This window comes from Talpa europaea (assembly GCF_964194135.1).
Source record: "Talpa europaea genome assembly, chromosome: 4".
NCBI lineage: Eukaryota > Metazoa > Chordata > Mammalia > Eulipotyphla > Talpidae > Talpa > Talpa europaea.
Genome location: NC_140070.1, coordinates 147,331,366 through 147,351,267, shown reverse-complemented (window position 1 = coordinate 147,351,267; position 19,902 = coordinate 147,331,366). Strand labels below are relative to the sequence as shown.

General features: G+C 58.0%; 1 protein-coding gene across 1 annotated transcript; it reads right to left on the bottom strand.

Moving 5' to 3' along the window:
- Positions 1 to 3,255: 3,255 nt before the first annotated feature.
- On the bottom strand, positions 3,256 to 19,593 carry PRMT2 (protein arginine methyltransferase 2; the record flags this gene model as incomplete). Its single annotated transcript, XM_084231758.1, has 10 exons — positions 3,256 to 3,589; positions 4,010 to 4,181; positions 5,329 to 5,465; positions 6,099 to 6,228; positions 6,334 to 6,509; positions 11,449 to 11,613; positions 11,999 to 12,160; positions 14,701 to 14,883; positions 15,582 to 15,689; positions 19,555 to 19,593. 10 exons carry the CDS (start codon positions 19,591 to 19,593, stop codon positions 3,557 to 3,559), a joined length of 1,305 nt encoding a protein of 434 aa, XP_084087884.1. The 3' UTR covers positions 3,256 to 3,556.
- Between the last annotated feature and the right edge of the window lie 309 nt (positions 19,594 to 19,902).

Here is a 19,902-nt window from a genome sequence, read left to right as displayed (position 1 = left end):
AAGCTATCCGCAGCCTCTGCATTGTTGGTTCGATCCCCGCCGGCTGTGGAGCAATCCACATGGCTCAGCAGACCTCTCCTGTCTCGCCTGCTGCTCCCCTCAGCAGTGTATTTCGTCAGTCTGCCTGTTCTGTTCCCTGCTTTGTCTCTGGTGAGTCCTCTCACCCTCCAGCACATCTGGCCTGTACCCCAGCTCTTGTATAAAAACAAATCTTTAAAAAAAAAATCAGACGATCACTTGACAAGATTCAGCATCCATTCATTAAATATTTATTTATTTATACAAGAACTGGGATACAGTCAGACATGCAGGAGGGTGAGAGGACTCACCAGAGACAGTGCAGGGAGCAGAAAAGGCAGATGGACCAAGACACTGCTGAGGGGAGCAGTGGGCGAGGCAGGAGAGTTCTGCTGCGCCATGTGGGATTCTCCCTGGCTGGCCAGGAATCGAACCTGTACTGCAGAGGCTGCAGACAGCTTCATAGCGTGCTGCTCAACCCACTGCGCCACTGAGGAGGCCCCTATTCATTATTTTTCAAAGATTCTCAGAAATATGGGGATAGAGCGAGTATGCCCCAACATGGCAAAGGCCACCTATGCAGACCCACAGGTGGAATCAGACTCAAGGGCGAGAAAGTGAAGTCTTTCCTCCAAGATCACGCACAGGACAAAGACGTCCACTCTCACCACTGCTGTTCGGGACAGTCCTACCTGGGTCCATTGGGCAAGAGAAAGATATAAAAGGGAGCCAAGATGGAAAAGAAGGAAAACTAGCACTGTGCAGCGATGTAATAACATGCATAGAAAACCCTAAAAATCCCACTAGAAAGCCTGTCAGTAACAATAAGTCCGTTCAGCAAAGTGGAAGGCTATGAAATCAAAGCACAAAGTCGCGGTCCTGGGCAGAGTGCTGGGCCGTGGGAGACGGTGTCCTCGCTGGATGACGAGCCCGGCAGGGTGTTAGAGGAGTCAGAAGCTGAGACAGCACGAAGCACCCCTCAGAACTGCCTCCTTCCCGCCCTCCACAGAGATAAGAGAGAGTTAAAAAGGTACACACCCCAGCTACACCCCTTGGTTCTGCTGCTCTGCAGAGTCCTGCTACTCTTCGAGGGAACTCTACTGGAGAATATTGACACAGATGAAGATCCCCAAAGTATTAAAGGGGGCAACAAAAAACATCAAATTATTAAAAATGTTGGAAATGTTGAGGTTATAACTGCCCTCATGTTGTCTCTTCCGTGTTCAGACTTAACTCGTGAACTCTGCAGGTGAACTTTAGTGCTTGGATTAAAAAAGAGCAAACTGGCGAGGACTATGGCTATGTTTTCCTACTTATTTCAAATCTCAGTTGATATTTTGTCCTAGCACATTTAAAACAAGCAAATTTATTCCCGCTAGGGCTCTACTCAACCCCCACTTTCATCCAACTTTTAATGCGTAACCCACTTTCTCTGTGAAATCGGCAGTAGCAGTGCCTGCTTTACACGCGCCGCGCAGTCTGGCCCGGGCCGGCACACGGCCGCAGGGCATCACCTTCGCCGCTGTCGCCACCTCCGCTCACCCAGCTTTGCTCTGGATCCGCCCAGAGACCCTTGTGGGGCACAGATGCCCACTCATTAAAAAGCACCCCGTTCCTGACCACACTCACTAGTTTCCCCCACCCCTTTACACTACCAGGGAGGCCTCTTAACACTCCCGAAATCACCATCCCTCGCTCCAGTGCCTGTCGCAACACAAGGTCCTGCCTGGCAGCCTGGCGACCTTGGGGGAAGACGCTTCACGCTCTATTTGTTATCTGTAAATGGGGGTTCACATCCATGAGTGAGTGGGGTCAGCCCAGCAAAGGGCTTAAGAGAACTCATTAGAGTTTATGGGCGGGTAGACAGACGGGTGGATGGGTGGGTAGATGGGCAGGCGGGTGGACGGATGATGGGTGGACGGTGGACTGCCGGGGGGTGGGCAGGTGGGAAAATAAATGCTGGACGGCTGGGTGTGTCTCTTGCCTCGCAGACCCCAGAGCCTTCCACATCCTTGTGACATAGGCAGGGGAGTGACGTCCCTTGCAAACCAGCCCCTGAGCCAAGTCTCCTGGGGCTGGGTGGTGTTGGTTTCCCCAGTGTACCTGGCCCTGGGCCGGAGGCAGCTGGCAGTTGCTCCAGAGGTGAAACTTTTTTTTTAAAGATTTATTTATTTATGGGGTCTCCCTGGTGATGCAGGCGGTTGAGCACCGCACTGTGAAGCTGTCCACAGCCTCTGCAGCGCGGGTTTGATTCCCAGCCGCCGGGAAGCTACCCACAGGGCGCAGCAGACCTCTCCTGTCTCCCCGCTGCTCCCCTCAGCAGTGGATTTTGGTCAGTCTGCCTGTTCTGCTCCCCGCTCTGTCGCTGGTGAGTCCTCTTACCTGCCCCCCACACATACTTCTGGCCTGTACCCCAGTTCTTGTATAAAAATAAATATTAAAAAAAAGAGATTTATTTATTTATGCATACAAGAGCTGGGGTACAGGCCAGAGGTGTGGGGGTGGTGAGTGGATACCCGAGACAGAGTGGGGAGCAGAATAGGCCAGACTGACTGAAACACACTGCTGAGGGGAGCAGCGGGGAGTCAGGAGAGCTCTGCGGCGCCCTGTGGGTAGCTCCCTGGCCGGGGATCAAACTCCTGCTGCAGTGGCTGGTGACAGCTTCACAGGTTGCCTCTTAAGCCCTCACGCCACCAGGGAAGCCCCAGAGGTGGAACTTGACCCAAGGCTCTGCATCCACCTCCAGATCCGGCTGGCCAAGGTCCAGGAAGCGTAGCTGAAGGAAAGCCACACCCCACGCCACCGGGGGCGGACCCCCACGCCACACCCACGTCCAGGGTCACTGCGGCCCCCACCCTGGCCTCTGCGGGTGAAGCCAGACCTCCCACCGACACACACGCCCAGTCTGCAGCGCCCCCGCCACAGGCGCGCCCTGGCCACCCCGTGGCCTTCGGGCCTCCCCGTGGCTTCAGGAACCTCGGGAGCAACCTGGTCCTGACGGCTGAGGCGGCCAAGCCCAGAGGCCATCCCGCCGGCATAGCCCTGAGGCGGGCAGAAGCCGGGGGAGGCCCTCGTGGTCCTGTGAGGCGCCCATGGGGATGACAGGGCCAGCGGGGCGGAGTAAGCCGAAAGCCCAGACGGCAGCTCCGGTGGCCTCGTCTGGGCGAGCTCAGGCCAGCAAGGGCGGCTGGGAGGACCCCGCGGGCGGGCGATGTCGCAGGACAGGACACACCGACGCCGGCTCTCACCAAGTGTTTATTGAGCACGTGCCCGCCCACACGAGCCGCCTGGCGATGCCGAGGCACATGCAGCCCCGGGCAGCCCGCCCGCCAGAGGACTCAGGCAGGGGCAAGACACGGCAACACTGTCACGGCACCACTGTCACGGCCACGGCACGAGGCGAACTGCGAGTCCAGAGGGCAGAAATGGGTGGGGGGCACTGGGCCAGCAGCAGCTCCTCTCCGGGGCCTCTGGACACCCAGAGCGCGGCCCCACCACTTGCGGAGGCGGCACCCCACTTCCAGCAGCCCACGGATGGTCATCTCCAGATAGGAAAGACCTTCTCTCCAGCCTGCGAAAGACAGAAGGAAACAGGCATCACTTGGTGGGATGGACTCTGGCCTCCCGATTCCCGGGGCGCCTTAGTGCCGGGAAAGGGGTGGCGTCAGGCCGAGACTTTCTAGAGGACAAACCCACGCTCTCCACGTGCGACGGCGCACAGCAGAGCTGAGGTGGGTGCAGCATGAGACCATTCCAGCCAGTGCCGCCGCCCAGCCTTCTTCACCCTGTGCCCATGGGGTACGGCCCAGAGCCCACCCACCCTCTGCCCCACCACCTGCTGCGTCGCCAAGACACTGGCCTCTGGGCACCCTCCTGCCCCACAGGAGCGCCCACCCGTCGCGGCCGCTGGGGAGGAAGACCGGCCGGGCCTAGGGGTACGTGGCCGCGTGGGCCGGGGCTACAGCCTGCCTGCAGCAGACCAGCATCTTACTCTCTGGGACGCGGGGTCCTGCCCGGAGGTGACAGACCAACTCAGGGCCACGGACATGTGCCTCCTCCACACCGGGTTCCTCCGCAGCACGACGGCCCCTGTGAGCACGTCCCCCGCGAGGACGGGGACCGGCTCGTCCATCATGAACAGCACCTGCTTCCAGTGGGTGGTGCTGCAAGACAGGCGGGGTCAGGGCCCTCCCGGGACGCCAGCCCCGTGCCCTGGCCCTCTGGGACTGGGGACGAGCTGCCAGGACACGCTGGCTCCAGACACCAGCCAGAGTGCGGCCCGGCCCTGTCCAGGTGGCCCAGCCCCACACCCCACACAGGGGTCCCTGTGCCCCACGCAGCTGCGAAGCCGCTCATGCCACCAGCGAGTCGTGGGCCCCGCACTTCTGCAGAATGGGCCTGAACTCGGGTCACTGGAGAGCTCGCCCCCTCTCCCCCAGCGGCCCTGCCAGTGAGCGCCTGTGGGGCTGCGGTCACGTCTAGCGGCCACGCTGGCTGCCCCCCTCGCCGCCGCGTCCTCCCTGGCCCTGGGCTTCCACAGCCTGCCCCAAGCAGAACCCATGCCCTGCACCCCAACCCTGCCGGTGCCTGGACGAGCCCCGCACACACACCCCAGCCTTGCTGGCGACAGCACACACAACGCCCAGGGCTGAGCAGGAGGAGGCAGCCCCGCAGGACACTCTGGGCTGCAGCTCTCTGCTCACAGAAGGACAATGAGGTCTTCCAGACCCCGATGCCAGGGCCAGCATCCAGCCCCAGCATCGCAGCCACCCCTGGGGCTCGCTCAGCGCTGCCTGACCACACGCGAGAGGCTCCCAAGTCAAGGACGGGTGGTGCTGTCGGGGCCCACAGGGGCCTCCAGCACACAGGCAGGGGAGCTCCGTGAAGCGTCCCACAAACCCTCCTTGACATGTGCTCACCCACTCCCGAGGTCTGAGGGAAACTCTAGAGTCCTGTCAACTGTTTTAGTGTCAACAAATACTAAAACTTGCATCACGAATTCAAATGCTGCAGTCAGAAAGGTTTTGGGCAATACGGGCCTCATTTTCTTAATTTTGCCTCCAAACTTGTGCAGAAAAAACTCTACATAAACAGAAAGTTCCAGGTTGGGTCTTAGGATGCCAAAACCAACTACAGCCTCAGCAGTTCCGTTCACACAGGTTTCTGTGACTCCCAGCCCAAGGGTGTCCACACACCCCAGCACAGGCCTGGGCTGAGGCCTTAACCCCACTGGACCCTAAACCCGAGCTCTGTGGGAGGGTGCACGCCGGGTGGACAGGCCGCCGCCCGAGGGCCTGCTCCACAACTCACGGGTGGAAGGGTCCTGTGCTCAGCACCAGCTGCGGCTCGTCCTCCTCCAGGTTCTGAAACCGGACACTGAACCAGGCTGTGAATCCGTGCAGCGTGCCGGCCTTCTTCATCTCGAAGCACAGCTCGCCCTTCATCGTCTGTGTTCAAGCAAACCAGTAAGAGTGGTGTCCGCGCACCAGGCAGAGCCGCACCTCCTCCAGGCCGCAGCCCTGCCCTCCACGGGCCAGCGGAGGTGACGGACCCGTCACAGATGCACGACTACCTCTGGGAAAGCAAGCGCTGAGGCTTGTATCATGGACTCAAATGCTGCTGAGTCAGGAAAGGTTTCAGGCAATTTGGGCCTCGTTTTCTTAATTTTTGTGCAAACTTGTGCAGAAAACTCCCTGCATAAACAGAAAGCTCCAGGCTGGGACTGGAGCCAAACTAACGCCAAACTAACGAGATGCCAAAACTAGCGCCTCAGCAGGTCTGTCCCCAGGTCGCCTGGACCTCCCGCGCCCCCTGGTGGTGACAGAGGGCAAGGCCGGCTCTCGAGGGCTGTCCCCGCGGACCCACCCACAGAGCAGAGCAAACATTTCATTCCCGTTCCATGACGACAGGAGGCGTCATTTATTTGAACCCCATGCTAAGAATATTAAACATAAATCTAAAAATAAGGGGCCGCATTAAAGAAAATAACAGAAGCATCAACAGCAGCCAGGCGAGGACGGGCACGGTGGCCGTGAGGAGCCCCTGCCCGCGGGGCCGGGCCCTGGGAGGACGCCCCTCACCTCCAGGTCGGCAATCTGCACGGTCCTCATGTCCAGCTGCAAGATGGTGCTGGGCTCAGAGAGGCAGTCCTCGGGCTTCAGGATGTGGTTGTACTTGGGCTTCGAGAAAAACTCCTTGATGGCGAGGGACCTGGGGGTGCCACAGCGACGGCTCAGGGCCTGACGGACAAGCGCCGCCTTTTTGCACGCGCAGGGCCGCCAGTCACTCCGGCTGGCCGCGGCGTGGGGGACTCACTTGAGGGCGCTGAGGTTGAACTCGTAGGCGTTGTCCCAGAAGAGGACCTTGCTGCGGTAGTCCCGGTCGGCGCTGCAGGGCACCAGGTGCAGCGCGGCCGTGGTCGGCCAGATGACCCCGTCCTCCTTCAGCCACGCGTCCCGGGCGTACAGGATGGACTCGATCATGAACTCAAACTGCTCAGGAGGGAGACACGGTGAGCGGTGCCGGTGCTGCCCATTCCCGCGGCACGCACACGGCTAGGCCTACAGGGCCCACTCGGTGCCCCCTACACCAACACCCCTGGTGCTGCTACGGCCCGAACACGGACCGCCACTCCCGGGCGCAAGCCTGCACCCGCGCCCCGTCATCACTCAGGCCTGTCCCCTTGTCCAGAGCCCAAGGCTCGCAGGGCCAACTGTCAACAATTCGCTCAGGGCCCTCTGGACCCGCACCCCCTGGCTGAAAACACGACACAGCAAAGCACAGTCTGGAAGAGCCTCCCGGGGCCACGACCCCCAGCCCCCCAGGCCAGCGGGGGAGGAGCACCCACACCTTGCTGGTTCATGAACACCCTCAGGCAGAACGTGCTCTGGCGTGACACGTGCTCAGTGTGGAGAAGCTGAGAAAACTAGAGGAGCACAAAGGGCGGCAAGCCCAGCACCATGGGAGACGCAGCTATCACCTGGCGGTTTATCTCCAGAGATTTTCCTCACACACAAACACGAACACAAATAATTGTAAATGTGTAATTTAAATGTTGTTCTTTCCATTACCATACAGCAATTCGGCTACAACCTGTGGTGCACAGATCTTTATAACGACAACCAGGACCCGAAGGCCCCTCCCACCGGGCCCTGGCCTCCCCCGAAGGCGCGCCACATAAACGGGACCGCACAGCTGTCACCAGAGGTGGCCTTCCCGCGGGGCGCCCACACGGCGTCAGGCCTGTTCCCAGAGCGCGCCTGTCCTGTCCGGCTGTCTCCTGTCATAGGTCAGTGCATGGGCTGCGCTGCCCACTGGCCACCCCACACAGCCTCTGAGCGGGCAGCGAGCAGCCCCCTGCACTGCACAGGGGTGCCAACATCTCTCCACGTGCTCACCTGTCACCCTAAGGTCCCCTCCGGCAAAATCTCTACTCAGTCTTTTGCCCACTTCCCCAAGACGCGGGGGTTCTCCCTGCTGCGCCCTGGCAGCCTCTGCAGCCTCATGCGCCCCACCAGTGTGCCCCCAGCCCAGCAGGCCGCTCTGGCTCCCAGCACCGGCACCTGCGGAGCGGCGTTCTGCGTTCTGAAGAAGTCAGTTCACCCCGCGCGCTTCCACAGGCCGTGGCAGTGCTCTCGGTCACACCTGCCCTCCTGGCCAGCTGGGAGGTGTTCTCCTAGGCTTCTCCTGAAGTTTTTTATCTACACAGTTCCATCTACGGTCTGTGTGTGGTAAATGGCTAAAAGCTGAGCTTCTTCCTGGGCATATGGATGGCCAACTGTTCCAACACCATTTATCGAAAACTGTTTTTTTTCTATTAAATTGATTTCGCTCCTCTGCTAAAAACCAAAGGAGGGCCTCCCTGGTGGCGCAAGGAGTTAAGTTGCAGCACTATCAAGCTGTCTGCAGCCTCTGCGGCACGAGTTCTATCCCCTGCCGGAGAGCTGCCCACAGGGCGCAGCAGACCTCTATCTCCCCGCTGCTCCTCTCAGCACTGTGTTTCAGTGGATCCATCTGTTCTGCTCCCCACTCTGTCTCTGGGGAGTCCTCGCCTCCCCCACACTCTAGCCAGTACCCCAGTTCTTGCATGCATGCATAAATAAATGTTTTTAAAAGGTATCGATAGATCATATTTATAGTTATCTGTTGCTCTTGACATCTGTGTCTCTCTCTTCACCAACACCACGCTTGCCTAACTACTACAGCTTCATGCTGTTATGAAGTCAGCCAGGGTGATTCTTCAAATGTCCTTCTTTTTTTTTTTTAAAGAAGCATGTATTTTTATTATTTATTTGTTTGTTGGTTTGTTTGTACAAGCACTGGGTACAGTCAGAAGCGCGGGAGGGTGAGGGAATTCACCAGAGCCAGAGCGGGGAGCAGAGCAGGCAGAAGGACCGAAGTTCACTGCTGAGGGGAGCAGCGGGCGGCAGGAGAGGTCTGCGCGCCATGCGGGACCCTCCTCCGGTGGCCGGGGAGCAGCCGGGGATCGAACTGGCGCCGCAGAGGCCGCGGGCAGCTTCGCCACCCAGCGCTCAACCGGTGCACCACCGGGGAGGCCCCAAATGTCCTTCTTTTAAAAATGGAATCCGCTATTCTGGCTTCTTTACATTAAATTAGATAAAATTTAAAGTCCACATAAATTTTACAGTAAGCTTGTCTATAAAGAAATTTCACATGGATTTTGCTGGAATTACATTGGATCTACAGATTAACTGAGAAGGGGTGCCTTTACTAGGAACATTTATTTAGTTCTTCTGTGATTCTCTCATCAACACTGCAGTGTTTCCAGCAAACACACCACGCGTGTTCTGTCGGGGTTCCAAGCACCTCACGTTCAAGAGCCCTGGTCAACCACACTGTGCACCACTGGTGTGTAAATTGGGACTGAGTTTTGTGCAGACTTTGTACTCCTATCTGCCTGGACTTTCCTTAGTTCCAGGAAATGGAGCTCTCTTGGGATTTCCAGACCCAGTGCCAGGTGAGGAGACAGGACTGTGACCAGGAGCTTCCCGTGGCTCAGGATGGGACTCTCCGAGTGCCCACAACTCCAGAAGGCCCATCATGGGCCACACTTGCCTTTTATCCCCAAGAGCTCCACCAGAGGAGCCTCCTTGGTGGCGTAAGGGGTTAAGCACAGCACTGTGAGGCAATCCACAGCCTCTATAGCACGAGTTCAATCCCCAGCCGGCCAGGGAGCTACCCATGGGGTGCAGCAGACCTCTCCTGTCTCCCGCTGCTCCCCTCAGCAATGGATATCAGTCAATCCACCTATTCTGCTCCCCACTCTGTCTCTGGGGAGTCCTCTCACCCCCGCACCTCTGGCCTGCACCCCAGCTCTTATATGCATAAATACATAAATCTTAAAAAGAATTAAAAAAGGGCCTCCCCGGTGGCACAGCGGTTGAGCGCTGGGTGGCGAAGCTGTCCGCGGCCTCTGCAGCGCCGGTTCGATCCCCGCCTGCTCCCCGGCCACCGGAGGAGGGTCCCGCATGGCGCGCAGACCTCTCCTGCCGCCCGCTGCTCCCCTCAGCAGTGTGCTTCGGTCCTTCTGCCTGCTTTGCTCCCCGCTCTGGCTCTGGTGAATTCTCTCGCCCTCCCGCGCTTCTGACTGTGCCCAGTGCTTGTATAAATAAATAAATCAATCTAAAAAAAAAAAAAAAGAGCGCCACCAAAATCCCAAAGTGAAAACTGGATGAAAATCCCTTGTGCTATTGATACTGGGAGCCGCCTCAGTGGTGGGGAAGTGGGGGAGGGGCAGCAGCAGCGCTGGTCTCTCACCTGCTGCTCCACCCGGCTGTGGCTCCTCAGAGCCCAGCAACCTCCTTTTATGCTTGCTCCTGGAATTGTAGAACAGACCAATTAGGTGCAAACTATGAGCTGATTGGTGCTAAGTGGTCCAACCAGCCATAGGACTGAAAAAAACGGTCTAATCAGACTTGTGGGTGGAGCACCCTGAGAGAGGATACAAGCCAGGGTCAGAGGCAGCGGAGAGAACATCGTTCCAGCCTCCAAATGAAGAAGGCCCAGAGCTGACCTTGAAAGAAGCAAAGCAGCAGCAGCTACCACCACCAGCCTCCAGAGAGAGGGAAAAGAAGCTGAAGACCTTGTCAGAGATGGGACCTTGGTCCTGTCTCTCCACCCCCTGAAGGGGATTGTCTCTCCTTGGTCCTGTCTCTCCATCCAGGCCCTGGGCCCGGCGTCTCAAAGAGCCGTTTGCTCCTGGTGGCGCCCACTTTCCCGCAAGGAGCCGTGAACACTGGGTGTCTGTGACACTGCCTGTGGGGGACCACTGGTGACCGTCCCCACTGGCCAGTGCTGTCCAGCACTACTGGTGGTGACCATTAGTGCCGCTATCTGGGTGCGGTGGCCACATGAGCTCTTTGTCTCCCATTTGTCAGATAAACCCGCGGTAGCTATTCCGGAGCCACGGCCTCGTGCAGCCACACGGGTGACCCACAGACACCGCCCTGTGCTCTCTCAGGACCTGCCTCGGAGGGCGCGAGCCCACAGGCCCTGCTGGACGGCTACAGCCCTCGGCTTTGGTTTTTGGCTGAGCCCATCTGGGGAGGGAAGTTCTGAAATCCAGAGCACGCGCTCACCCGGGCGCACCTCCAGGGCCAGGGCAAAGCGGAGATGCCTGTGAGGGCTTGGTCTCTCTGAGACCTGCTCACAGGACCACGGAGCCCCCCCCCAAGCCATCTTCCCCCACCCCACCCATAGTCTGGCTACACGTCTATCACCAAGACATCACAGACACACCTAAAGACAAAACACAGAACGTGAAGAGACAGAAGTAGCAGCACCGACCCCGGGGGGGGGGGGGGGGGTCTCAATCACCACATGGGGCACCACAGCAGGAGCAGAGTGTGCCAAGGGCCCTGACGGACACGCGGCCAGCAGGTGGGCGCGGAGGGCAGGGCAGTGGCGCTGGAAGCCCAGAGGGCAAACTGTGACAGGCAAGGAAGCGTGTGAGAGGTTTGGACGTGAAGGACACCACTGAGGAAGATGTGGGCTGGAGGACACGCTGGAAGAGAAGAAGCCTCTGGAACTGAGAGTCACAGAGAACAAGAGTCTGGAAACACAGAAAAGGACCCTGGGGCCCGTGGGGCAGACACAATGGGCGAGACCGACACACAGCAGGCTTTCCAGGGGGAGAAGAAAGAAACAGCAACAGTGAAGCAAGACGCCCAGGAGTTCCCCAAATTACAGGCAGACACCACCCCTCAGACCCGGAAGAGGGGGAGTGCCAGGTAGGACAAAAGCTAAAAGAAAGCTGCCCTCAGCCGAGTGCTCTCAAACTATGGCAACTCAGAGAAAAGTCTTAAAGTCACAGGAAGAGAACCCCTCGCTGCCAGGGGGACAAGACAAGCATCACACCCAACAGTGACGCAGCGCCCACCGAGGGCGAGACCGGCGCCACGCCCCGCCTACCAGCAGGCAGGTCCCCATCCACTCGGACACCAGCACGTCCACCTTCTCTGGCAGCACCACGTCCTCCACCTTCTGCTGGAACACGGTGATGACATCGGCGAAGCCATTCTGCAGGACCAGCTGTCCAGTGTGCTGGGCCATCTCACTGGCCTCCACCGCGTATACCTGCACAGGCATCGCCCCGCCGGGTCAGAACCGGTGCCAGGAGGCCGGCGTGCATGCCCCTGAGCTGCTTCCACCCTTGGCCCCACAGGCAGACCTGTGCACAGCGGCCTCGACGCCCACAGGGCCCACCTCGCTGCTCAGCAGCCACCTGCTGGCTGGGACATGCCTGCCAGGGCAGGAGGGATCCCCATATTGACACTCGGCTGGGGGTGCCCATGGGGTCGCACAAACGTGCACAGAAACACTGCTCCCCTCAGCTGGCTCCATCTCGCCTGTGCTGCCCCACACCGCTCTGGGGGTGTCTGCACCCACAAAGCTGACGACAGCTCCGCGGCAAGAACACGAGGACACCCCCAGAACGGATCACAGGGCAGGCGCTGCTCACCGCTCTGGGCCGCGCGTAGTGTGCACAGAAGAGGCTGATGATCCCTGTGCCACAGCCCACATCCAGAATCACTTTATCCTTCAGAGACTCCCTGTTCTGCAGGATGACGTTGTGATATTTGGTTGTCCGTGGTTGGTCTGCCAACATCTCCAGGTGAAGTTTCTAGAAGAAATACAAAGGGATCACACCTGTGACAAGCCAGAGTGTGAGCAGACACCCCCAGGCCCACCCCCCACACGTGAAAATGGAGAAGTTAAAAAAGCAAAAGATCAAACACACCAGCAGAAAAGTAAGATTAGCCAGTGAAACAATGCGATAGAAGTTTCTAGATCCTCCAGCCCCGTGTGGAGCTGCATGCAGCTTCTCCCTCGCCCCTCCCTGCCCAAGAGCTGGATGATGGAGATGCAGATGCATAAACATCGTCCCTGGCCTGGATCCCGCCCACTCCCCAGCAGATATGCGGGCCCAGCATCTGCCCCAGCGCAGGCGGTTCTGCAGGGCCGGCGGCCGCCAGTCCTCAGGCCAAGGCGCCCTCTGTGCTTGGCAACAGAAACCACAGCTCCACTGACCTGACCCTGGTAAGCTCGTGGCCCAGCCATGTCCTGCGGGGAGACACCTGAAACCTGAGCGCACGTGCCATGGGGCCACCGCGGGAGCAAAGGAGGGCCCCTCCAGACAAAGGTCAGAGGCCACGTGCCCTCCCAGAGCCCGCCCCTTAGGTCAGCCAGCAGGAAACACAGCCTGCCACCAGCGCTGCTGAGGGGGACACTGACCCAGGCCACCCGGACCACAGCAGCAGGCTAGAGGGGCGGGCCCTAGGAGGCGCCTCACCGAGCGGGCACTGAAGAGCAAGGCTGAGGCAGAGGTCCCCAGTGGACAGGCAAGCCCTGCGATCCTGCCTACCCCACCTAGCCAGGGAGGCTCGTGGCTGGGAGGCAAAGGCCTGCCGACCAGAGAGTGGGGCTCACGTGGCCCCCCAGTGGTCACACAAAGAACAAGCCCAGGGACCCAGAGGGCCAGGCCAGTTCTCAGGTACTCAGGGGTTACATAATTCTAAATATTTTGTTCCTCACAGAAGAGCTTCAAAACACACAAATCAGAAACGAATAGAATATAAACAAATGCCAGCCACAGGGAAGCTCCGGACACCCTCTGTCAGCAGCTGACAGCTGTGGGCAAATCCCAGCAGGGGCCCAGGACAGGGCTGTCGCCCGCACCCAGCACCCACGAGAAGGCCAGAGTGAGTGAGTGCAGCAGCAGCCCGACAGAAAGCCCTGCAGTCGGACAGCGGAGGCAGGTTGGGAAGGGGCAAGGCCGGTGCTCCACACACCACGTCTCCCCAGCTCAAGTCCTTCCAGGCGGCAGCAACGGACCTGGTGTGGCAAGGGGAGCGCGACAAACGACCACGTTAGCTCTAAAAGCAAGGCTGGCCATGAAAACGCTAAGAACCAGGACTGCTGGGGCCAGCTCTGTAGACAAAAGGCTACTGAGGGGAAAGGCTAATCTGCAGGATGAAGAGGACAAGCAGCCAGTCCCGATTCCGACACAGCGCCGAGGAGCCGACGCGGGGGCGGCCCTGTCCCTCAGGGAACAGCAGGTCGTCCCTGGGTGACGCTGGGGCCGCAGTGACCAAGCCAGACGTCTGCCTGATTCTCCCAGCAAGTGAATTCAGACTGATTTAAACACTTCATTATTAAAAATGGAGCCACAGACATCCCCAAAGCAGGCGTGGAAATCTGCAATTTTGGCATGAAGGAGGCCTTCAGAGTAGGACGCAAGACACAGACACCCCAGAAAAAGACAACTTCATCAGACAAGGTTCTGCCTGGGAAGGGAATCACAAGGCTGCATGTACTGCTCGTTGAACAAAAGATGGAAAGAAATCAAAAGAAAAATGGGCAAATCATGTGAAAGTTTACCAAAACAAGAAGAAATACAAGGAAGTATGACAGGTGACCAAGCTCGCATCAGCGTGGGCACCCACGTCAAGACAGCACATCCCGTCGCCCAGACCGGCCTCCTGCAGCCTCGCCTGACCTGCCTCCTGGCCACCAGGCCCCGGAAACCGCTGGCACCGCAGGTGCCCAGTCTGACTCCAGGGACCAGCTCCCCGACTTCCGTGAGCTCCACCGTCTATACATGCGTCATGAACACCCGCGACACTGCCTTGTGCGGTCATAACGGAACCAAGTGTTATTCTTTGATGTCTTGCTTCTTTCACTCAACGGTATGTTTGTGACATTCATCTACAGGAATCTGTTTTTACCTCGTTTTAAGATATGAACAGAAAAGTGGATCTTTATTCAAAATGAATTGAAAGAAACTAGTAAGTGGTTTAACGGCACTAATACTGACTTACTGAACTTCTTGTATGTTACTTTTAAAGTAAAATTTATTTAGTATTATTTCAACCCCCTGACCTCACTACTCAATCTTTTTAAACAAGGGTCAACACCATGGCCCTGCCTATAATTTTTAGTGGCTTTTAAAAATCAGAGCAAGAAAATACCATGAAGTTCAAATGTCAGGGTTGCCAGGAGCCGCGCTCATGTCCCCATGAGCCCCAGGGCCAAGCTCGCCTGCACCCGCAGGGCCTCACGCAGAGGCTGCCAGTACAAGGAGCAACTGATCTTTGACAAGTGGGAACTTAGAGCCAGAGAGCAGAAGCCGCGCAGCCGCCGAGGGGCACGGGCAGGCGGTACCAGGGTCCCGTAGCTGCCGAAGTACTCCTCGTCCTGCCATGAGTCCTCGGGCTCGCAGTCCTCCAGCTGCTTCCCCAGATGGTTGGCCGGGATGTACCCGCAGGCCCCCGCACGCTCGCCCCACCACCAGTCAGCGGTCGTCTGTCTCAGGATGAGAATTTTTTCTCCTCTCAAAAAACTGAGCTGGTGAAAAACAGAGAAGTGAGGATTCAAGGAAGACCGGCAGCTGGCATTTCCACAGCGGCTCAAGGACAACTCCCCCAGCGCCGGGCCCAAATCCCAGCCACTTTAAAAAGCAACTGTGAAAATTAAAGGAAGTTCCGGTGAGGAGAACCTGCAGAGGGCGCGCTCCCTTCAGTGCTTTAAACGTCCCCACTCCGCTGACCTCCAGGAGTTTAGTTTCAGGTGTTCCTCGCTGACAGTCGACTTGTTAACCTCCAAACGTCCAGTTCCTTGCACCAGACAACTGGCCCCTTTACCCGGCTTAGCCCCCTCCTCCCCGCAACCACTAGTGGATCTTATCCTACAAGTTTGTGTTTTATTTATTTATTTATTCAAGATTGATTTATTTATGCATACAAGAACTGGGGTACAGGCCCGAGGTGTGGGGGGGCGGTGAGAGGATTCGCAGAGCGGGGAATGAAACCCCTTGATTTCACTAGCTAGGAAGGCTCTGAACCAAGGCCCCATGCAAGGCTCCCGAGCCCTCCTCACCTGGGGCCCTGGTTGGGTGGGCGGCGTCACGCAGGCTGGAGGAGGAGCCCACCCAGGCCTCTCCCACCCTAGCTCGGGAGTGACTCTGCTAGACTCGCTGCAGCCACCGGTCACCCGCGGCTGGAGCCACAGACCAAGTGCCACCGGGCCCGCGCCTAGCAGCCTACCTGCGTCTCGTCCGGGGCAGCGTAGTCGGCGATGGCCACAAACTCCTCAGGGTAAAGGGCCCCCTGGGTCCGCTCGTCCTCGCCACACTCAGCCAGCTCAGCACCCTCCTGCTCCGTCGGGGGAGAAGAAGACAGTGAGCTCTGCTCTGCTCTTCCTTTCTTTGCCACAGCTCATCAGAATGGTCCCAACCAGGTTTCATGACCAAGTTTTTATCACTCAAGCAATTTTGGGGATCCTCCCTAGCGGAACAGTGGCTCTCATCTTGCCTCTGCCTCTACTGTCTGTCTCTAGGATCAAATGATTCTCTGGGAAGCAAAAACCAAGGTCTCCGCCTCACCGCCACACCGAGGAGGGCTGCACTGTTCGTCCGTTCAACCAGTGCCAGGCTCGGCCCTCACGCCAGGCCTGAGGCAGCCAGGGCGTGCCGCGTGGGGTCACCGCCCTCACACAAAGTCAGAGTCCTAAGAAGAACGGGGACAGTCCCGGGTGTTTGGCATGAAAAATATAACGTAAAAGGCAAGAACGGCACAATAACATGACTTGCATCCAACAGCGAGCGTCAGGGAAATGAAAAGGAAGCAGCCCTTCACACCCATCCTCGTGACTCGTCTCCACAAGGCCCTGGAACAGGTGACCGGCCAGGTCTCCAGGGACCGGTATGCCCAAGGACAGCTGAGGGCCGGGGGATATGGCCCCACCGCCGTGGACATGTGTGGCTCAGGCCCCAGAAGGCCGCCGGCCCGGCCACTGCCAGTGGTGCTCCTCCCCCGGCAGGCAGCTCCTCCCCAGGCCAGGCCCCTGAGCAACGCCACCCCCTGAGCTCATGTCCTCCAGACCCGCCTGCATGGACACAACAGCCCGCTGGCCGAGAAGGTGTGCAAGTCCTGGCGCATGAGGCAGTGTTGGGGACTGCACAGCAGGGACTTGGGGACGGGGAGGGAGGCGGCTGAGATCAGAGCAGAGACACTCAGGAGGGCTGAGGAGGGCGGTTGCTCGCAGGAGACCTGGGCCAGGGGAGATACAGAGAGCAGCTCTGAGAGAAGAGCCGCGGAGATGGTGCATCTGCCGGAGGAGGACGGCCCCTGGGAGAAAGCCAGTCTCACAACGGGGTGATGAGATTCCAGAACAGCGAGGAGAGGTTTAAATACCCCGAGACCCAGGCCCACGATGGCGTCCGAGCACAGCGTCCCTGGGTGTCCTGACTTTCTTCCTTAGAATAAACGGTTCTCTGCTTTCTGGAAAAAATTTCCGTCTCTGCTGACTTCTCTGCAATGTCTGCGGATTCCTTGACAGTTCGTGGGACGAGAACCTGTGGTGGCTCGGGGGCTAGAGGAACAGCGCAGCCCAGCGTCGCAGGGGCGCGGACACGGAGGGCAGAAGACAGCCATGCAGGCCGCCAAGCTTTTTACACGAGCTGGCAGGCTTGACCTCACATCTCAGGGACTCAGCAACAGGGCGCCCGGGAGCCCTGGCTGGCCCAGCTCCCCTGGGCGACAGCCACATGCACCCTGCAGTCACCCTGTGTGGCAGCCCTGACCGCAGGCCATCGAGGGGCGCATTTTTCCCTCACACGCACCTCGCGGGTTCTGTAACGAAGAGTCACAGGGCAAGCGGGCAGCTTCCAGGGCCAGGAGGCTCCAGAAATGGGGCAGCAAATCCAAAGAGGACTGACCAGACACCCACAAAAGCGAGGCCAGTCAGGGCCTAACAGTGAGGCGAAACGCAGAGGGCAACAGTCAGGAGGCCGGATGGAAGGACAGACTGGCCGCCCCCCTGCCCGGCTAAGACCAGAGCCACCAAAAGCCCCAAAACCAGGGCCATGGTCTCACGCCCCCTCCTGCCCACACCGAGGCCGGCCCGACGGCACAGGGCGGGGTATGTGGGCCTTCCCACGGCTGCACACGGCCTCGGCCCGGGAACAGCCACCGCGGGTTTGTCTCACCCATGGGAGAGAGAGCGCACCGTGGCCCCAAGGGGCGGCCACCTCGCCCCAGAGAGTCCCCAGAAGCACAAGCAGAGCACCGGCCACCTGTCAGCATGGTGGGCAGCACTGGCCAGGGGGACGGTCACCACTGGTCCCCCGGAGAGACTGGTAAGGGGAACTGACTTGGAGGATTCTCATATTGTGAAAGATCTGGGAAAGAAAGACTGGGATGGGCTATGGCGCAGGTCACTTTTCTGGGTAGCAGTGAAAGGGACAGCTGAACGGCCAACGGCAGACACGCGGGGTTATAAAACACCTCACTGACCCAAAAGGGCAGGCGTGGAGAAAGATACAAAGAACGTGACAAACAGAGCCGGGCAGCAGGATGGCAGACTTAACCACATAAGTCCTGACGGAAGAAGCGGATGGACCAGACATGCCGTTGGAAGGGCACGCTGCCACCAGGAGGAGGACACACCTGACGCACAAGTCAGCAAGGAATCTGAAACAGCAAGATGCTGCTTCCAGTCCCTCAGCCTGGACAGCCTGGCACCTCCAGAGTCAGCACCCCCAGCAATACCGGCAGGTGATGGGCAGAGCCCTCCCAGTATGGCAGGAAGTGCCCACCTGCACTGGCACCACTGGGCACCAGCGGGTGTTCAAGGGGCGGCGTTTGACAGACACGGGTACAAGAGTCGGCGGGCGGGGGAGGGGAGGGAAGGAAACGTGGCTCACCTCCCGGACAACAGAGGGTGCAGCACACTCCACACACCCCATGAAGAGACCCACTGCAGGGCACCCCACAGACCCGAACTAGCCCTTTACTCACACAGCAAGGACAAGCCCCCCCCAAAGTAACATCGGGGACAGCAGCAAACTGCCCGATAGAGAGACAGACAGACAGACAGACAGAGAGAAAGGAGTTAAATTCTGGAGGTAATTCCGGAGGTAAATTCCGAAAGCATACCCGGGCGTCACTCCCGGTGCGGTGGAAGATGGAAAGCACTGGAAGATGGAAACGGTGCCACCACACAGAGACCAAGTCACAGACCAGCCCAGCGGCTGCCCCTGGGGACAGCACAGGACCAGGCTGGGGAACAAACCCCATCTGTGGTTAGTTATCTTCATAGATAAGCATCACACAGACAATACTCTAAAGTACATACAACAAAAAGGTAACAGATCTTCAATTCGGTGTGATATATGCTTGATGTTTGCAATTTTACTCTGTAAATTTACTAGTATCTTTTAAATTTCTCAAAAGGAAATTGAGAGATCCACGGATTAAAACATTTTAGAATTTCAAGAAACAGATGAATGGAATCAGCCGCCTACATTTTTGACTCTTTAACAACAGGGGTTTAGCTGAACTCTAATAGGTGAAATCTGTGTATAGCTTTGACTCCCCCAAAACTTAACTGTGGTGCTCCCTCAAAGGGCTGGACCCTCAGCACCCATCCCAATCCCAAAATTCGATGATGCTCAAGGCCCTACAGCGGGCCCACGGCCAGGTCTTCCTGTGGATTCAACAACCCACGACTGCAGTTGGTTGAACCCGTGAACGAGGCCCTCAACAGAAGAAAACGTTCCTGTAAGTGCACCCACACAGTTCAAAGCCGCGCTGTCCAAGGATCATTACACTGAAATAACTGACATCACACAATGGAGTGTTTGATTTTTTAAAAACACTGTGGTCGTATTCATTTGAGTTTCAGCGTTACATAATCAACATTTTTTAATATTTAAGGACGACTTTTTTACCACTGACTTGAATGAAACTTTGTGTCCAAGGCACCGTGAATGAAGACTTAAGTCTTCCCCAATGTGTCAAGCCTGCCCTGGACCAGTTACACCTGGGAATGAGAGTAGTGCTGGCTGCTCCAGTGCAGGCACCAGGGAGGAGCCCCAGATTCCCGGGCCAATTCAGTAGCCACCGCCCTGCCTGCACCCCGGTTACCTTAGGCCCCCTTGCTGAGTGGCCACCTGAAGGTCCAGGGGCGGCTACCCAAGGCCCCACCCTTGGGTTACCTGGGAGTCGCTGCCGTTACCTGGGAGTCGCTGCCGGCCCCGGCCCCTGAAGTCGCCATCCTGACCCAAGGCTGTGCCGCATAACTGCCGCTGTCAGTGTGGCCTGTCCCCCTCCATTTCCACTTTGAAAAAGAGAATGAGAAAGTGGCTGTTACGCTGCCTTTAATTAAGGTCGCTGAAGTTCACAGGCAAAGGGGACGGGGTGCCGGGTGGGCGTGCCCTGCAACGTCACTGCAATGAGAACTTACAGAAGAAATGAAATTTATAAACGTGATTCTTCCCAAAGCAATGCATTTACAAATTTCTCATTTCACACAGTGCTTTCTTCACCGGTCTGCAAGGTGAGGCCCTTGCTCGGTGGAAGCTGG